Source organism: Carettochelys insculpta, chromosome 3, assembly GCF_033958435.1.
Source record: "Carettochelys insculpta isolate YL-2023 chromosome 3, ASM3395843v1, whole genome shotgun sequence".
Lineage (NCBI taxonomy): Eukaryota > Metazoa > Chordata > Testudines > Carettochelyidae > Carettochelys > Carettochelys insculpta.
In genome coordinates this window covers 114442142-114458014 of record NC_134139.1, presented here as the reverse complement: position 1 = coordinate 114458014, position 15873 = coordinate 114442142, and the positions used below count along the sequence as shown (strand labels likewise).

The following is a 15873-nucleotide window of genomic DNA, read 5'->3' as shown; positions in this document are numbered from 1 at the left end:
GATGCTGCTCTCGTGTTCTCAGATTCCTGCCCCGGGGTTCCCTGGTCTCCCTGTGGCTTTAAGAAGGGACAGAGGCAGGGACCACAGAGCGCAGATTGCTGTGGACAGGGTGTCCACTGGGGCACTTGCACGATGTCTGGAGGCCTTTTCTGTCAATAGAAGGCCTGGAGAACATCCAGACCTGCATTTTGTCGACAAATCTCTCTCGACAACGACGTCCTTCCTTGTGGCGAGCAAAGTGTCAACACAACCCTGCAGGCTAAACATAGACTGAGACTATGTAACATGCTTAAAGAAGTTTCCATTTTAATCACTCATAGGAACCAGAGCTTGATATCCCTACTTAGATTAATTCATTTATACTGCAGGCGCACCTAGGGAACAATCATATTGATTTCTATCCATGTGTTGAATAAATTTTTATGTGCACCAAGGCATGTGTGGATGGGCACCACCAGTAGAAACAAAAATCCGACCGTGATGCATTGAGGCATGAATATATAGTGAGCATATATAGTAAACTACTAGCTGTTTGACTCAACCTTGCTTCGGCCTTTAAGTGGAGTAATGGATTTTTGGTTTGCATGCTCGAGGTACTAACTGTCAAGTTCTGTCTCTTTGAAGTCAAGTTTCTCTGTGCTCCCCATTCATTTGGTTGAGCTGTTGATTGTGTTCTCCTGTCTGTCTGAAGGCAAGTTTCTTGGTGTCCTTCATTTTCATGGGATCGAAGAGCTACTCGTCGTTGTTTCTTGGTTTCCAGTTGAGGTTGTCTCGTGATGCAGTTTCAACAGTTCTTGATTGTGACATTCCTTATGACTGCAATGTAGTTGGATCTAAATTGGTCTTTTTTGTTTAGGCATTGTGTCTTAGCCACGAAAGCTTGTTGCCTAAAAAATAATATTGTTAGCCTTTAAGGTGCTACAAGGCTGGTTTTTTGTTTGTTTTGCGAAGCTACTGACTAACATGGCTATGTCTCTGAGGCTAGTAGCTAGTGCATCAGCATTTATGAGGTTTCTTCTTCTTTGTTTTCCTAAAATGAATTTGGAACATCCAGGAGAGAGAGAGAGAGACAGAGAGAGAGAAAAAGAGAGAGAGAGAGAGAGAGATCGATCATTTTCTGGAGAAAATAAAACTCCTAGGAAAAAACATACAGGCTACATCTACATGGCATTCCTCTCACGATAAAGAAATGCAAATGAGGGAACCCAACATTGCAAATGAAGTGCTAATTTACAAATCTCACACTTTATTTGCATAATCTCATGCAGTCACTTTGCCAGGAGAGATTCTGGCAATAAAAAAAGCCCAATTGTGTAGACAGGGTTCTGATGGTGAAAACCCCCTTCTTCAATTGAACCCTTATCCTCGAAAAAATAAGTTATAAGGGTTCTGTTGAAGAAGGGGGTTTTCACTGACAGAACCCTGTCTACACAGTTGGCTTTTTTTGCCCAAATCTCTCCTGACAGCACAATCATGTGAGATTACGCAAATGAAGTGTGAGATTTGTAAATCAGCATTTCATTTGCAATGTCAAGCTCACTTATTCGCATTCCTCTCTTGCAAGAGAAATGCTGCATAGATGTGGCCATAAATGGGACTCAGCAGGCTGGAGCTGCCAACTGAATTAATTAAATATCTCAGTGGGACATCCACTTTAATGAGGCTGATTTCAATCAATAACCAAGTTTAGCCAATCCTCACATTGACTTTAAGGTGGTTGGATGCATAGATGAAAGCCATCTTAGTTGGTAACAATTTTGCCCACTAAGTGGCTAGAGTGCACTTGAATGTGCTTGGTAATTGAATTTCAGAAAATTTCTCATTTGCCTTATATCAACATAATAGTTGCCTCTTGTCTCTATCCTGATTAGAGCAAGTTGAAGGAAACCCTTTTTTTCTTGTTACACAGGCAGCTGAGACAAGATTCTAGGAAGGGTTTATGTATTACAAGTGTGTAATGAAGTGACCTTTTTTAAAAAATCTCATTTAATGGCTGGCCAAAACCAGACCATTAATGCAGTACTTTGCGGCACAGTTGACAGAGTGGATGGAGAGAGATACAGAGAGAAAAAGAAAGAAAAAGAATGTTTATTTTTAAGACAAGCAGCAGCCTTTAGTATCACAGTAGCAGATTGATTCTGGGTACATTAGTGGATTTATTCAGGGATAGAGATCCACTGAATTTATTTTACTTAAAACACCACCAACAAAGCCACCACCAACAAAGCAAATTCCAGTCTGATAGTTGCTTGAAAGTGAAGCAACTTGGCAAAGCAAATAGGAACCTTGGTCAGCAGCATGTGAGTCCAGCAGCCATCACTGCCTGAGGAGAAGTAGGAGGGAGACTTTTGGAAGATGTGTCCCACTAACTTCTTGAGGCCAAGTGGCAAAGAGCACAGGGGAAGCACAAAGTTTTTCAGTGTCTCCTAGCTTGTAATATGCTCAATAATTCATTAGAGGGTGGCACAGAAATGTCTCTACCTATCTGATGGATAACTATTTGCTTCCAATACTCCTACTGGCTATCACACGATTCTCTTCTATTTTTTAAATACATTTTTGCTTGTTTTCCTACAGTTGCATATAAACACTGTGAGTTATATGGACTGGTAAGCTGACGTGAAGCTGGGGTGCCCTGCTCTTTGGGGAGCAGCAAATTTGTGACTGTCCAATTGAACAGGAGCTGAAGACAAAAATACCTGGTGGGTTTGGGAGTTGAAACATGCCTTTTGCTAACCTGAAAAGGGACGGTGCAGCCTGCTGGTGGGGAGTGCTGGTGGTGCCTGCGGCTGGAGCAGTTGGGGAGCTGACCCACAGCAGGCCCAGACAATAGCTCCTCAGGCGAAGGGAAAAGGGTAGAAAAGAGCTGTACAACCCAAAAGCAACACAGTACACTTCTGTAAAAAGGCCAGCACAGTCTCTTGACTGGGATGACCACTATCAATGGGCCAGTCCCTTATTTTAAACCCTCTTGCAGGTGTCCCATCTTGAAAAGCCAATGGGCAAATTGTCCAGTATTTTCTGCTCTGGTGCCCCTCTTGCTGGCCAGCTGTCTGTCAGTGCAGCCACAGCAGCCTACTGTTAGTGGCTGGCAGGTGACTGCAGATAGGCTGTGGCCAGTAGCTGGTGCTATATATATATATACACTTTCTGGTTTTGACCATAAGATCAGACCTTTATTTTGCGAGGTGCTCAGTCCTCACAGCTCCAGCTGAGATTAGCTGGAGCTGATGGTGCCCCACATTGCTGGACGAAGGGCAAGTGGGCTCGCTGTGAGTGCTCCATCCAGAGCAGCCTGCTGCTCTGAGGCACCTGCTGCTCGGAAGTAGTTATCATCCTCAATAGTCAAACTGACCACAGAGATGAGTCCCCTTTTAAGCTTTTCCCAGCACAGATTCTGGAACCTTGGCCCGGAGCATTTTAAAACAGGTCGCTGAGCAGAAGAACAGATTAGATACAGGTGGTGTTTATGGGCTACGGGTCTTTGTGTCCATCCAGCAGGGTAAGTTCCTACTGACAGTTCAAAACCAGGTAATCATCAGTACTGAAAGCTTTCCATGGAACCTTCTGCTGGAGGATGTTGTGCAGGCCAAGACTATAACAGAGTTTAAAAAGGAGCTAGATAAACTCGTGGCGGATAGGTACCTCAATGGCTAGTAGCCAGAGTGGCCAGAGGATGGTGTCTCTAGCCTCTTCCTGACCAGGGTGGAAACAAAAGTACCAAGCTTACTTCAGCAGATATGTCCCATTGAAACAGAATTGAATGGGTGCTCCTAACTACATGGATACATTTGAAAAAATCCTACTGGACAAGCTTCTGGTGCAGCATCTGTTCTTCTCCAGAGCAAAGCAGGAGACAAAGAGGCCCTTTATTTCCTTCCAAGGGGGCCTTCCAACTTCAGCCCAGGACAGGTGGTGGTCCATATTTTTTTTTCCATTTCCGAGAGGCAGATGGAGAAAGAGTTTTATATCCGTACAGCTTACAAGGACACGAGGCATCAGGAACTCTGACCATCTGTTCATTCTGTATGGAGGGCTCCAGGGGAAAAAAAAAAAAAAGCTTGACAACCTTCACACAGTCTGATAGGTGAAGAATCAGATTATTCAGCTCTGGGGGAAAAGCTTTCCTTAGCTATCGGAGTTCGCGCAACAGACCAGGAAATTCCTCCTAATTGAATTAGATAAGGCAACTATATCCCTATTCCTATATACTTCCTGGCTTCATAACAGACTTGCAGTGTGGATTCCTGTGAATGTCTCTTCCTCCAAGCAACAGTCTGTCAACATCCCGACTTATGTTGCTATGCCTGCCCTATGTTGGTTATTGCACCTAGTATTGCTATAGCATTTATCCAAGCTAATGACAAGGGGCTGCATTATCCTCAGTCTGGACTGACAAATCATTGGACAAGATTAGCAACAAAAAGATTGATCTTTCATGATGTGTGATATAGTTCACTGCCGCAATCCTAAAACTATCTCACAGCTTATTCCTAGTTGGTAGTGCATTTGTTCTAGCTACTGCAATCAAAGTGACATACAAGAGGAAAAAGAAAAAAGATCCTTTTGAAATAAACCCCCAAAACTGAATAATTGCCCCAGTGTGCAGGATAAACTGAAATAGTCCCATTTGGTTGTTAAGAGAGTGGTCTGATGCCACACACACATATACAACTAAACACCAGCCAGTGAGAATGATGGTGCCCACCAGTGTTCCTTGTAAGCTGTGCACTTGTAGAGTTGCTCATGAGAAAGTCCAATGATGCCCAGCTGATTAGCAGAGCACCCTCAGCTAGGTTTGGTGTTTCTATTGGTGGTGCACATTCACCTGTGTCAGTGCACATAAAATTTATTCCACACATGGATGGAAAAGATTGGAGGGAACGTTGGTGACCACTTTGGCATAATGATGTATGCAGGAAGTTTGTAAAGCAGAGTCAGGAAACTATAAAATTGTCAGGCCAATGAATTCAGCAGGGTCAGGCTTTTAAACAAAGAAGCAAAATATAGACATGATTATAAACCAGTAGAATTAGAAAAACTCAGATAAAATGTCTGGGGTTGCTTAACATTTTTAAAATATTGTGTATCTTCTTGTTTAGCACTAAAAAACCTTATCATTGTGATTGTCAAGCCTGCTTTTTTCCCCAAAAAGCACCACCAAAGAGCTTGGCCTCACCTTGGCCCAAGCCAGTGTCCACTGGAGTTAGTGGACTTCTGGTGATTTCAAGGTGCACTGAGCCAGGGGCATTGGAATAATTTGTATAGGAAGGGTGCTGAGAGACTCTGAACCAAACTGCAGCTGTATATGATGGGAACAACTTCAAACCAGGAGGCGTGTAAGCCCCCAAGATCCAACACCTGTATATTTGGCTCAGGGAAGTCCTGGATACACTTTTTTTCTTTTTTAAATTATGGATGATTTCACTAATCATTTTGAGAAGCTACAATAGAAAGGAGGAAGAAAATTTAACCCCCAGAGAAGATATTTTTTGCAGACGGTGGGGAGGTTGTTGCTTTTATAACAACTGTGTTCTGAAAGTTAAAAAAGCACTCAACAAATTAGTGAACACTGACCATGAAGTTGCGAAATGCTAAATGTCACAGAAAATTAAATGCTGGTGTGCTATAGACTTCAGCAAACAATGCCTCTTACGTACATTTATTTCTGCTTGGAAATGCTGTAAAACAGTGAGTTAAGAAAAGCTTGTCAAAGCAGGCTTACAGCAGGTTCCTGATGTCCTGTAGCCTCAACTGGAGAGCCGTGACAATAACTCTAGTCATTGTAACTCAAAATTCAAAAAGAAGAGTTTGTCCAAGACAGGAGAAGGTCTAACATAGTTTCCATCTTTAAAAGGGGAGGAAGAGGAATCAGCGACTATAGACCAGCCAGCCTGACTCTATCACCTGGGAAGCTACTAGAGCAATATATAAAACTTTCAATCTGGGAATACCTACAGGATGAAGGGATGATCTTTACCAGCCACCATGGATTTCCCTAAAACAAAGCAAGCCAAACCAACCTGATTTTCTTGTTTGACAGAGTAAGTGGTTTGGTGTACCAGGGAAAAGCAGTGGATATGATATACCTGGATTTCAGCAAGGCTTTTGACACAATAGCTCATGAAATTCTGATAGGTAACCTATAGAAATGCCAGCTCAGCAGAATGACCATTAAGTGGATGCATAAATGGTCAAACAAGTTCAAACAAAGAGTAATTATCCCTTTCCCCTACCCTTGAATTCATAAAAAAATCCTATAGCCAGAGGCAGACAATTCACATATTTTATTTTCCACAACTGATGATAATAAGCATACATTTTCATAACATTTCAGTCTGATTGAAGTAAAGCCATGCAATTCAACTAAGGCATTACTAAGGTTTCAGATAAACTCAGTTTATGAAGGTCTATGGAAAAGTACTGCCATTTTGACTGAGGATTGCTCAGTAATTTTCATATCAGTGGTCAAGATTAAGAAATAATTGCATGTGGTCATATTTACATCACCCACAGAGAATGGGTAGATGATATAGTAGATTGGTGCAGAGCTATTCTACAGAAACTAAGCCACTCCGCACCAGACAGGGAAAGATGGAAGGAAATAGTGAGAGAAGCATCAGACACCAGTGGGCGCTAAGCCCATGCTTCTTGTTGTTGTTATTGATGATGATGATATTTATATCACTTGCCCATTGAAGCAAAGACAAAATGCTTTATTTCTTCAGAGCCAGTTGGATACCCAGTTGAAATGTTAGAGAAACAGCTTTTTAGAAATGGTTGTCCTTTCCCAAATTTTATATAGTTGTGCTGATCATTTGAATTGGATAACTAGCTGGCTTTCTGAGAGTTATCATCGCTTCATTAGGACAACTGTAATATGAAAATTATAGGACAGCAACTTGTGTAATGATACACTGAAATACATACAATTTGTGGTAAGACACAAAAGATACATTACGGGGATGGGGATCAGTGTTTCTCCTTCCTGACTTGGAAGAACAACCCCTCGACACAAGATGGTAGTTCAGTTTCTAAATGGCTGTAAAGGCCACCTAATGGGATGGTAAAATTTGAGGGACAAGCACCTGCATAACTCAGAATGTGCTAAGACCAAGAACTCATTTCATATAGGCCACTGAACATAAATCAGAAAGTAACAATGATTATTCTCTACCAAACTGACCAGTGACCTAGAAGAAAAACTCCATGTCCCATTACCTGAGTCCTTCTGGGACACAGTTACTGAAACCCATGTAAGTAATCTTCCTACTGAGATAAACATTGATGTTATGATGACATCCTGAACTATACTGAAAAAGCTATATATAGTTTACAGATGTGAGCAGATTTATTTCATGAGTTACCATATTATAATTTGTAGTATTTCAGATAGTAACTATGAAACTGTCATCACAGCTGCATGTTTCACAGATTAAATTCATAACTATAGTATGGAAGAAAAATAGCAGCTTGCAAAAATGCATTAATATTTACATTCCTAGACATGTATGGACAATCACAACAGTGATTTACAATCAGACGCCTTCACTTAGGTCAAGTGTCAGCGCATCCCTTTTCTTAAAGATGAATATTCCACTCCATTTGAAGAAATAAACGAGATGGCTGAGGATTAGTATGTTTACTTGCAGTGCCCATCCTAAAAGTAACTAACAATACAATGCACTGTGATGGAAGGCCAGAATAATAGCTTATGCAGCAAATTATCTTACCTATCTCATGCAACAAATTTAATCATCAAGGTTATTTGCATGTATCTTATTGTTGCTGATTGCTTCAAGAAAGTATGTTGGCATTTTTATTTCAACATTTTGTGTCACAAGTGGTGCCTGAGAATATAGCTTCCTGTCTGACTTTTTCAAACAACAAATAATTAGCCAGCATGATCCCTCTGCAGGCTATGCTGACCTGATAACATTGTCCATGAACAGAGGGGAAGTAAAAAAAAATTCTTTCCCACTCATGAGACCGTCTCCTTTCCCAGACCCATCTTGGCTCACTTCCCCAGACCTCAAAAGGAGAGGAAAAATGGAGTGTTATGATTTTACATATACTTAGGGGGCACATATAGTAAGTTTTTATTGTTTGTCTTCAAACTAAATGTAAATGTTCATCATTAACAGAGTTTGGATAGTAAACTTCACTACAGTACACTGAGCAAGCTTAAAGGTAAGATGTAAGCTTCCTTCTAAACTGTTCCAGGATAGATAAAAATAGTAGCAGTCCCAGAGCACATTTTCAGATGTCCCGGGGCTTTTGCCTGTCAGAGATATGATTGACAAGCTCTGATGCAGGATTCCAGGTAATCTTATGAAAATCTTGCTGAAATAAGCATTGCATTTATATTTTTGCTATTTAAAATTATTACATGGAAATAGATGCAGTTGAATTTAGAACAGGCAGGAGGAAAAAAGAGGAGCAGAAGAGGCAAGAAAATGCACATGCACAAACTGCACAATCTGACACGTGATTTTGAGACCACAGCCTTCCCTCAAGAACAGCATTAGGAGAGCTTGGATGAACACTGCCCATCTACCACCTCTATTCCCTCAGCACCAGATAAAAGTAATAAACTTTCCCAGGTGAGTGAGATCCACTAGATCATATTTAAACAGTAACAAGTACCACTGTAGTTACTATGGACCTCAGTAGAAGGGATAAAGTGCAAAATCTCAAAAATACACAGATCATACATCTCTCTAGTGTCCTGGTGACTTTGACTTCCGTCCTGAAGTCTTTGTTTGACTAGTGCTCTTCTCCTGGCTGGGAGTGGAAGTAATGGGGAATTGTAACCCATATCCATTGTTTCCATCCAGGAAGACACACTGGAAGTAGCGGACCGGAGCTAAGAAAACACAGGATACAAATAATGTGTTAATATACCTAGTTTCTAAAGGGTGGGCCTGGTTCATTACTGTTCCTCCATTTTAATGCTCATGTAACTCCATTAATTTCAGCTGTGTTACAATGGCATAAAATTGGAGTAAGAGGCTAGGAAATTAGACTACATAAGTTTTTCATACTTACTGTCTGGTCACCCTAGTCTAGCTGTCAGAATATTTGTTTCCTGGAATGGCTTCACTGTATGTGGCTAAATGACTCTTGAACCCAAGCATCCATTTTATGACTCCATATTTCAGTGACCCATTCTGAATGCTATGAAGAGTTCTATCAAATGGTCACCCTTGGACACACATAAAATAATTGTTCCAGATGACCAGCACCTATCATTCCCACAGAACTCTGGCACCATATATGGAAGTTCCTCTTCCCAGGCTTTCACATGTATGGAATTTTTGCTACCTTTGTGTGATTTGCAACTCAGCTTTTTACAGTCATGTTTTATTTTTCCATCAGCTTCTCAACTGTTTCAAAGGTTGTAGAGAATATGGACTTTCAGCCTCATTTGTCAGGAATGCTGAATTTTGTAACTTCATTTGACTGTTAATCATACTTTGGAATTAAACTTGCCATGGAATAACTATAAGTCAATTATATATTTAGGAGAATGAAAGGGGAAATGCTGGTACTTGGCAGAAATCAGTTCTCATGTAACTGATTTTCTGATGCCTGTATCTTATTTTTTCCTGTTCATTCAATGTATGAAAGTTTAGCTCTTCAGTATGACAGTCTAACATGAAACAGAATGCAGGGTGTCCCTATAATAGAAACGCAGATGCAAGGTCTGTTTAATGACTGCCAAATCCTATCAAATGGAGGAGTATAGAACGGTTTGTCACAAATGCCAGTGCATTCAGTCTAGTGATGTTTTTCTCTGTGGTCCTTTTGCCTGCTGCACAGAAAGGTTAGTTCTTTGTCTAGCTCAATATCACATACAGATCTCACAGAACTGGAAGGGACCTCCAGAGGTCATTGAGTCCAGTCCCCTGCACTCACAGCAGGACCTATCACCATCCCTGAGAGATTTATTTAAAATCTAACCTGCCCCAGACCCTTGAAAGACCCCCTCAAGCACTGAGATCACAGTCCTGGGGTTAGAAGGCCAATGCTCTAACCACTGAGCTAGCCCTCTTCCCCCCAAAGTTATTCCTCCTCCCTTGACTTCATGCATCTGAAAATAACTATCTTGGCTATCCAACAAAATCTCCAATTGATGCTCCTAGTTGTAAAGAAAAATAGTTTTCAGCTAGGCTGTCACAAAGCACATACTCACCTTTCTCCTTTTTAATGGAAATTATTTCTGCATATTCTTCTAATGGATATAAAAATAAGAAAGTAAGTCAATAGCTGGTTCTTTTTGTTTTTTAAAGCAAGCAGGAAAGGTGCCATGCACTTGCTACTTCCAAATAATATTATGGTTAAAGATAATAAAAGTGACAAAGTATCAAACATATTATAAATCCTGGAATTTTAACTCTCTGACCTTCTGTATGTTTCCAAATGCAAGTATAGTCTGGGAGAGGGGTAGTCAAACTGTGGCTCATTAGCTCCATGGCTGTTTCACAGAGTTACCCCCCCCGCCGCTTTTTCACCAACTATATTTGGGAGATAGCTTAGGACCTCTGCCTTGCAGCAGGGAGATGGAGTAGGGGCTTTTGCCCAGCAGCCTCGGGCAGTTTCAGGGCTCCCGCTGCAGGGCTTAGAGTTTAGCAGGAGCATGCCTGAAGCCCCAAGCTCTGCCAGACATGCCTGGATCGTCAACTTCTGAAGGCTGTAAATCTGGTTCAGAGAGTCAGTAAGTTTGGCCACCCTGATCTATGAGAAGAGTCATTTTAAACAAACATCTTGTAGGAACAGAGCAAATAACACAAGAACATTTTCTAATGAAGTTATACTAAGCTGGATCATTCTACAATCATCAATTCTACGTTTATAATTATTTCATTTAAAAATCTGATTTACAATTAGTAGCTATTAAAATATTGAGCGGGGGACCCTATAAGAATTTAGCTAATCTGGCCTTTAAGAGGAGGTTATATAGAGCTAAACACGAAAAACTAGCAACTGGAAAACAGAATGCTAAAAATCTCAAATTGCTTGGAAGAAATATCACATATTTAGGATCATTCTGAATCCTAAAGTATCGTACAGGATGACAATGGTTTAGATTCTATCATTCCTGAATTCACTTGTTAAGTTGGTCTCTTCTGCTCAGTTAGATGTTTATGCCACATGCAACTTTAATATATCAGACAATCTGTTACTTGGTGTTTTTTAGAAGTGTCAACAAATTTATGCTACTTAACAAACTCATTGCATCTAAAGGACTGGCCCTTGTCCCTTTTAGTCAGTTATGACGAGAGTGCCCTCCACCCCACCCATGCAGAAGGTTATGTCCATTAAGAACCATTAAGCCCGTCTTGTGCTCTTACATATGAGAGGAAGAGCAGAAGTTTTTGTGTCTGTCACTCCCTCCACAAGAATATGGTTGGGACCATGGCTCCCTTTCTTTCCCCACATGGCAGATAGCGAAAGGGGTTGGCCTGGCTGTATTGGAGAGAGAGGGATGCTGCATCCTCTCAGAATGTTATTGCAGACCAAAACTCCCAATAATCTTTTCCAGCCATTTGTGGCATTAATATTATCTGTGCATCAATGCATGTCCACCAACACAGAAACGCAGAAACACAAAACCTAGCTGTGGGCACTCTGTTAATCAGTGGGGCAGCAACCGAATCTCTCTTGAGTGGCCTCACAAGCGCACAGCTCACAGGGAATACTGCTGTAGATCATCCTATTCCCTGCTAGCCTGAAAGGTTCTCTGGAAGAATAGTGTTTTTGAACAGTTTCTCTGAGGGCACAATGCTTCCCAGGAATTCCATTCCAGCAGCAGGCTGCCTCTTGCTCAGAGGATAAAGTCAGCATGCAAAAATGAAGGAGGTTTGGCCCCTAAAAGAACATAAGCTGTTTTCCACCACAGAGGAGACATAGCAGATATTTTTTATCAGTGTACAAGTTTTATCAAACCGGTAGCAATGCAACTAAATTAATATGCTGCAATATGAGGGGCTTTGTATTGGTGATATTCAGGACACATACACATTCACTTCTCCAGAACACTTTCCTTAGAAATTACTTGGTCTTTATTAATGCTCCCCAGTACAGTTTTGCCCACTTACAGGATTTCTTCCTCCCCTCGTATAGCACCTTACAGACTGACACATTCAGGCCGCATCTAAACAGGCACATAGCATGGAACTGCTGCTGGCAGCACGATGCTAATGAGGTTTCTAGAAATTGCAAATGGTTGCCCATTTGCAAACTCGCTCGGCTACTTGGCATAGCCGCATGAGATTTTGCTGTCGGCTGAGGGGGTGCCGGCAGTACAGAGGCCGTGTGGACATGCTTCTGCCGGCAAAGGGACTGCCATGTGTGTGTGGGGGTAGCTCTCAGAGGCAGGTCCAGCCCCCCCATACTGACAGCAAAATCTCATGCAAGTTTGCAAATGGGCAACCATTTGCAATTTCTAGAAATCTCATTAGCATGGTGCTGTTTGCAGCAGCACTGTGCTAAGCAGCCCTTTAGACATGGCCTTATTTATTAGGTAATGAGCTTTTGTGAGTAAAACCTACTTTTGCAGATTTCTAGACTGGAGTAGACCTGAAAGTAAAATCTGAAGAAGTGGGTCATTACCTAATAAATAAATGTGTTAGTCTTTAAGGTGCTCACAACTGCTTGCTTTTTTGTGAAGCTACAAACTAATATGGCTACCCTGCCGAGAACATATGCTACAGAATATTTGTTATCTATTTTTCTAGAGATGAGATCATGGCAACATTCTACTTTTGTGCAAGGTGCTGCTGTATCTATGGCCATAGTACTACTTCCCAATATCATGGTGTGATCTACTCACAGGAGCAGCATACCCATTTCCCACTTATGCATTAGTGTAATACTCTGGAACATGAGTTCACATGCTACATTTGAATGTTTTGTTCCTTACCTTCCATGTTAGCTTTTCATTTTTATTGGTAGTCTTCAGAAATAACTAAAACTAAACCTACCATTAAGAAAACAAAAGCAAAAAACTCCTTAACAAAGAAATAAAATGAGTACTTGGGGCTAGGTTCACAAGGGAACTTAGATGTCTACCTGCTATCTTGGGCATCTAAATCGCAGAGTCAGGTCCCTCTGGGATTCATGTAACCCCTGCTCCACTGCCACAAAACTATGTAGGTTCCCACAGTTGCGTGGTGCCTAAGCTTTTGCAGCATAAACTTCACTGATTCTAAAGCCAGAAGCACCTAGTGGGATTATCTAGTCTGATCTATTATATACACAGGCCATAGAGATTCCAAAACAATTCTGAGAGCAGATTTTTGAAAAAAAAACCCAATGTGATCTTCATGTGAAAATTGTAACTGCTACCACAACCCTTGGTAAATTGTTCCCTTGTCTAATTACTCTCACCATTAAAAATTACTTTTTATTTCCAGTTTGAATATGTCTAGCTTCAACTTCCCTCCTTCAGATAAAATTATACCCTTCTCTATTAGAGTGAAGAGCCCATTGCTCGATAACTGCATCTGGTGTATACACTTAGGGTGCATCTACACTAGCCAGCTACTTCAAAGCAGCTGGCATAACGTCGAAATAGCACACATCGCGTCTACACACGCCATGAGCTATTTTGACATTGAAATTGACGTTAGACAGCGAGACATCGAAATCGCTATTCCTATCTGAAGATGGGAATAGCGCCCTACTTCGACATTCAACTTCGAAGTAGGGTATGTATAGATGATCCACATCCTGCTACATTGAAATAACAGGGTCCTGCAGGGTGGCTATCAGTTGAGGGGTTGAGAGACGCTCTGTCCAGCCCCTCTAGGGCTCTGTGGTTGCCAAGTGCAGTAGCCCTTAGCCCAGGGCTTCTGGCTGCTGCTGCTGCTGCTGCTGCAGCTGCAGCTGGGGAGTCAACGCTGCATGCACGGGGTCTGCAACTGGTTGTCAGCTCTGAGGACCTTGTGCTGTGCAGGCTGAGTGTGTCTGGGAGGGGCCCTTTAAGGGAGCAGATTGCTGTTGCCCCAGAAGGGCTAGTCCAGCCTGTGACCCCGTCCACAGGCTTTGCTGGCCCTTTATTTCGACAGGGAGTGCTTGTGTGTGTGGATACTCCGCATTCCCTTCTGGGGCAGCTCCTTTCGTTGAATGTCGATGGCACCAGCCCTGGAGACTATGTAGACAATACGCGCTGAAGTAGCCTATTTCGATGTTCTTACTTCGAAATAGGTTACTTCGATGTAGTGTGCTAGTGTAGACGTAGCCTTAGAGACTACAACCACGTCACCCTTTAACCTTCTCTTTGTTAAACTAAATAGACTGATCTGCTTGAGGCATGTTTCCTAACCATTTAATTATTCTTGTGGCTCTTCTTTGAACTCTCTCCAGTTTATCAGCATCCTGCCTGAACTGTTGTCACCAAAACAGGACACAGTATTCCAGCAACAGTCGCATCAGTGCCAAATTCTGAGGTAAAATAACCAATCTGCTCCTATTCAAGGTTTGCTTGTTTATACATGCCAGGATCCCATTAGCTCTTTTTGCCACAGGATCAACACTGGAAGCTTCTATTCTGTTGAATACCCACCACAACCCTCAAATCTTTTCAGAGTCACTATTTTCTAGGATAGACTCCCCAGCCAGTAGGTAGCTTGACCTTCTTGTTCCTAGATGAGTATATTTACATTTAGCTGCATTAAAACATAGGATTTGCTTGTTTCCAGTTTGAAAATAATTCTAGATCACTGTGCACCAGAAAAGCTGCCCTCTAATTTTTACCACTCCTCCAATTTTAGTATCTTCTGCAAATTTTGTTGTTTTAGGTTTTCTCTATGGCCCTAGGCATCATCATTAGGCATGTGCATAGTGGCTTTCAGAAGAAGAGTTCTGTGTAAGATCAAAAGCTTGTGTCTCTCACCAACAGAAGATGGCCCCATAAACAATATTTATTAATTCACACACACCCTTTCCCATGTCTCTTTAATATCCTGCTACTGATACAGTTACTACAACATTGCATGCTAGATAGAAGGATTGAGGGCAGATCTATATTCCTGCTTGATGAGAGTTTTGCATGTTTAAGGACTTCAGGACAAGCTCTGAGTAATTACAGTGGAATAAAACATCAGCACTATAGAAGACCAAGAAAAGTCACAGCTGTCCAATAATATACTACTACAAGAAGTGGGTCTGTCCCACGAAAGCTCATCACCTAATAAATTATTCTGTTAGTCTTTAAAGTGCTACATGACTGCTTTTTTGTTTTCCCACAACACTAGTGATTGTGAGACAAACACCCAGCTGAAGTGGAAGCAGCTGAGGCACACTATCTATGAATAAAGCTCTGCCGGTCTTTGGGAAAAAGGAAGACAAGACAATGGTTGGTTTGATGCACATTACAGTGTGTTTACATCAGTCGAAGGCCAAATGCACTACCTAAACCAACGAGAACCAAACGAAAAAAGGTGCTCCAAGATAGGCCCAAAAAAGCCAAGAACAGAACACCACTGGTCATTACCTACAGCCCTCAACTCAAACCACTGCAACACATTATTAAAGACCTACACCCTATCCTTAATCAGGATGCCACACACCAGAAGGCCCTAGGTGACAGGCCTGTTCTCTCCTACAGAGAACCTTATGAGGATTCTCACCAACAGCCACAGTCTATACCACAGGACTTTTCCTTGCAACAAAGCCCGCTGCCAGCTTTGTCCACATATCTATTCTGGGGATACCATCACTGGACCCAACCAGGTTAGTCACAGAATCAAGGGCACATTCTCATGTTCCTCAACTAACACCATATACACCATCAGGTGCCAACAATGCCCACATGCTTTGTATATTGGACAGACTGCAAACTCCCTTAGACAAAGAGTTAATGGGCAC

The 15873-nt window shown here is 41.7% G+C and overlaps 1 protein-coding gene across 15 annotated transcripts in view; it reads right to left on the bottom strand.

The window, feature by feature from the left end:
- Positions 1-282: 282 nt before the first annotated feature.
- Positions 283-15873, bottom strand: part of TRDN (triadin) — a 351197-nt gene continuing 335606 nt past the window's right edge. For 14 of the 15 annotated variants that reach the window (XM_074990634.1, XM_074990630.1, XM_074990635.1 and 11 more), the window contains 2 exons: positions 10196-10234; positions 6273-8866 (listed from right to left, as the gene is read on the bottom strand). In XM_074990634.1, coding sequence (XP_074846735.1) covers positions 8721-8866; positions 10196-10234 — 185 coding nt within the window. In that variant the 3' untranslated portion in view covers positions 6273-8720. Of the gene's footprint in view, positions 1031-6272; positions 8867-10195; positions 10235-15873 lie in introns of those variants that run through there. The other variant, XM_074990631.1, reaches the window with a different exon arrangement.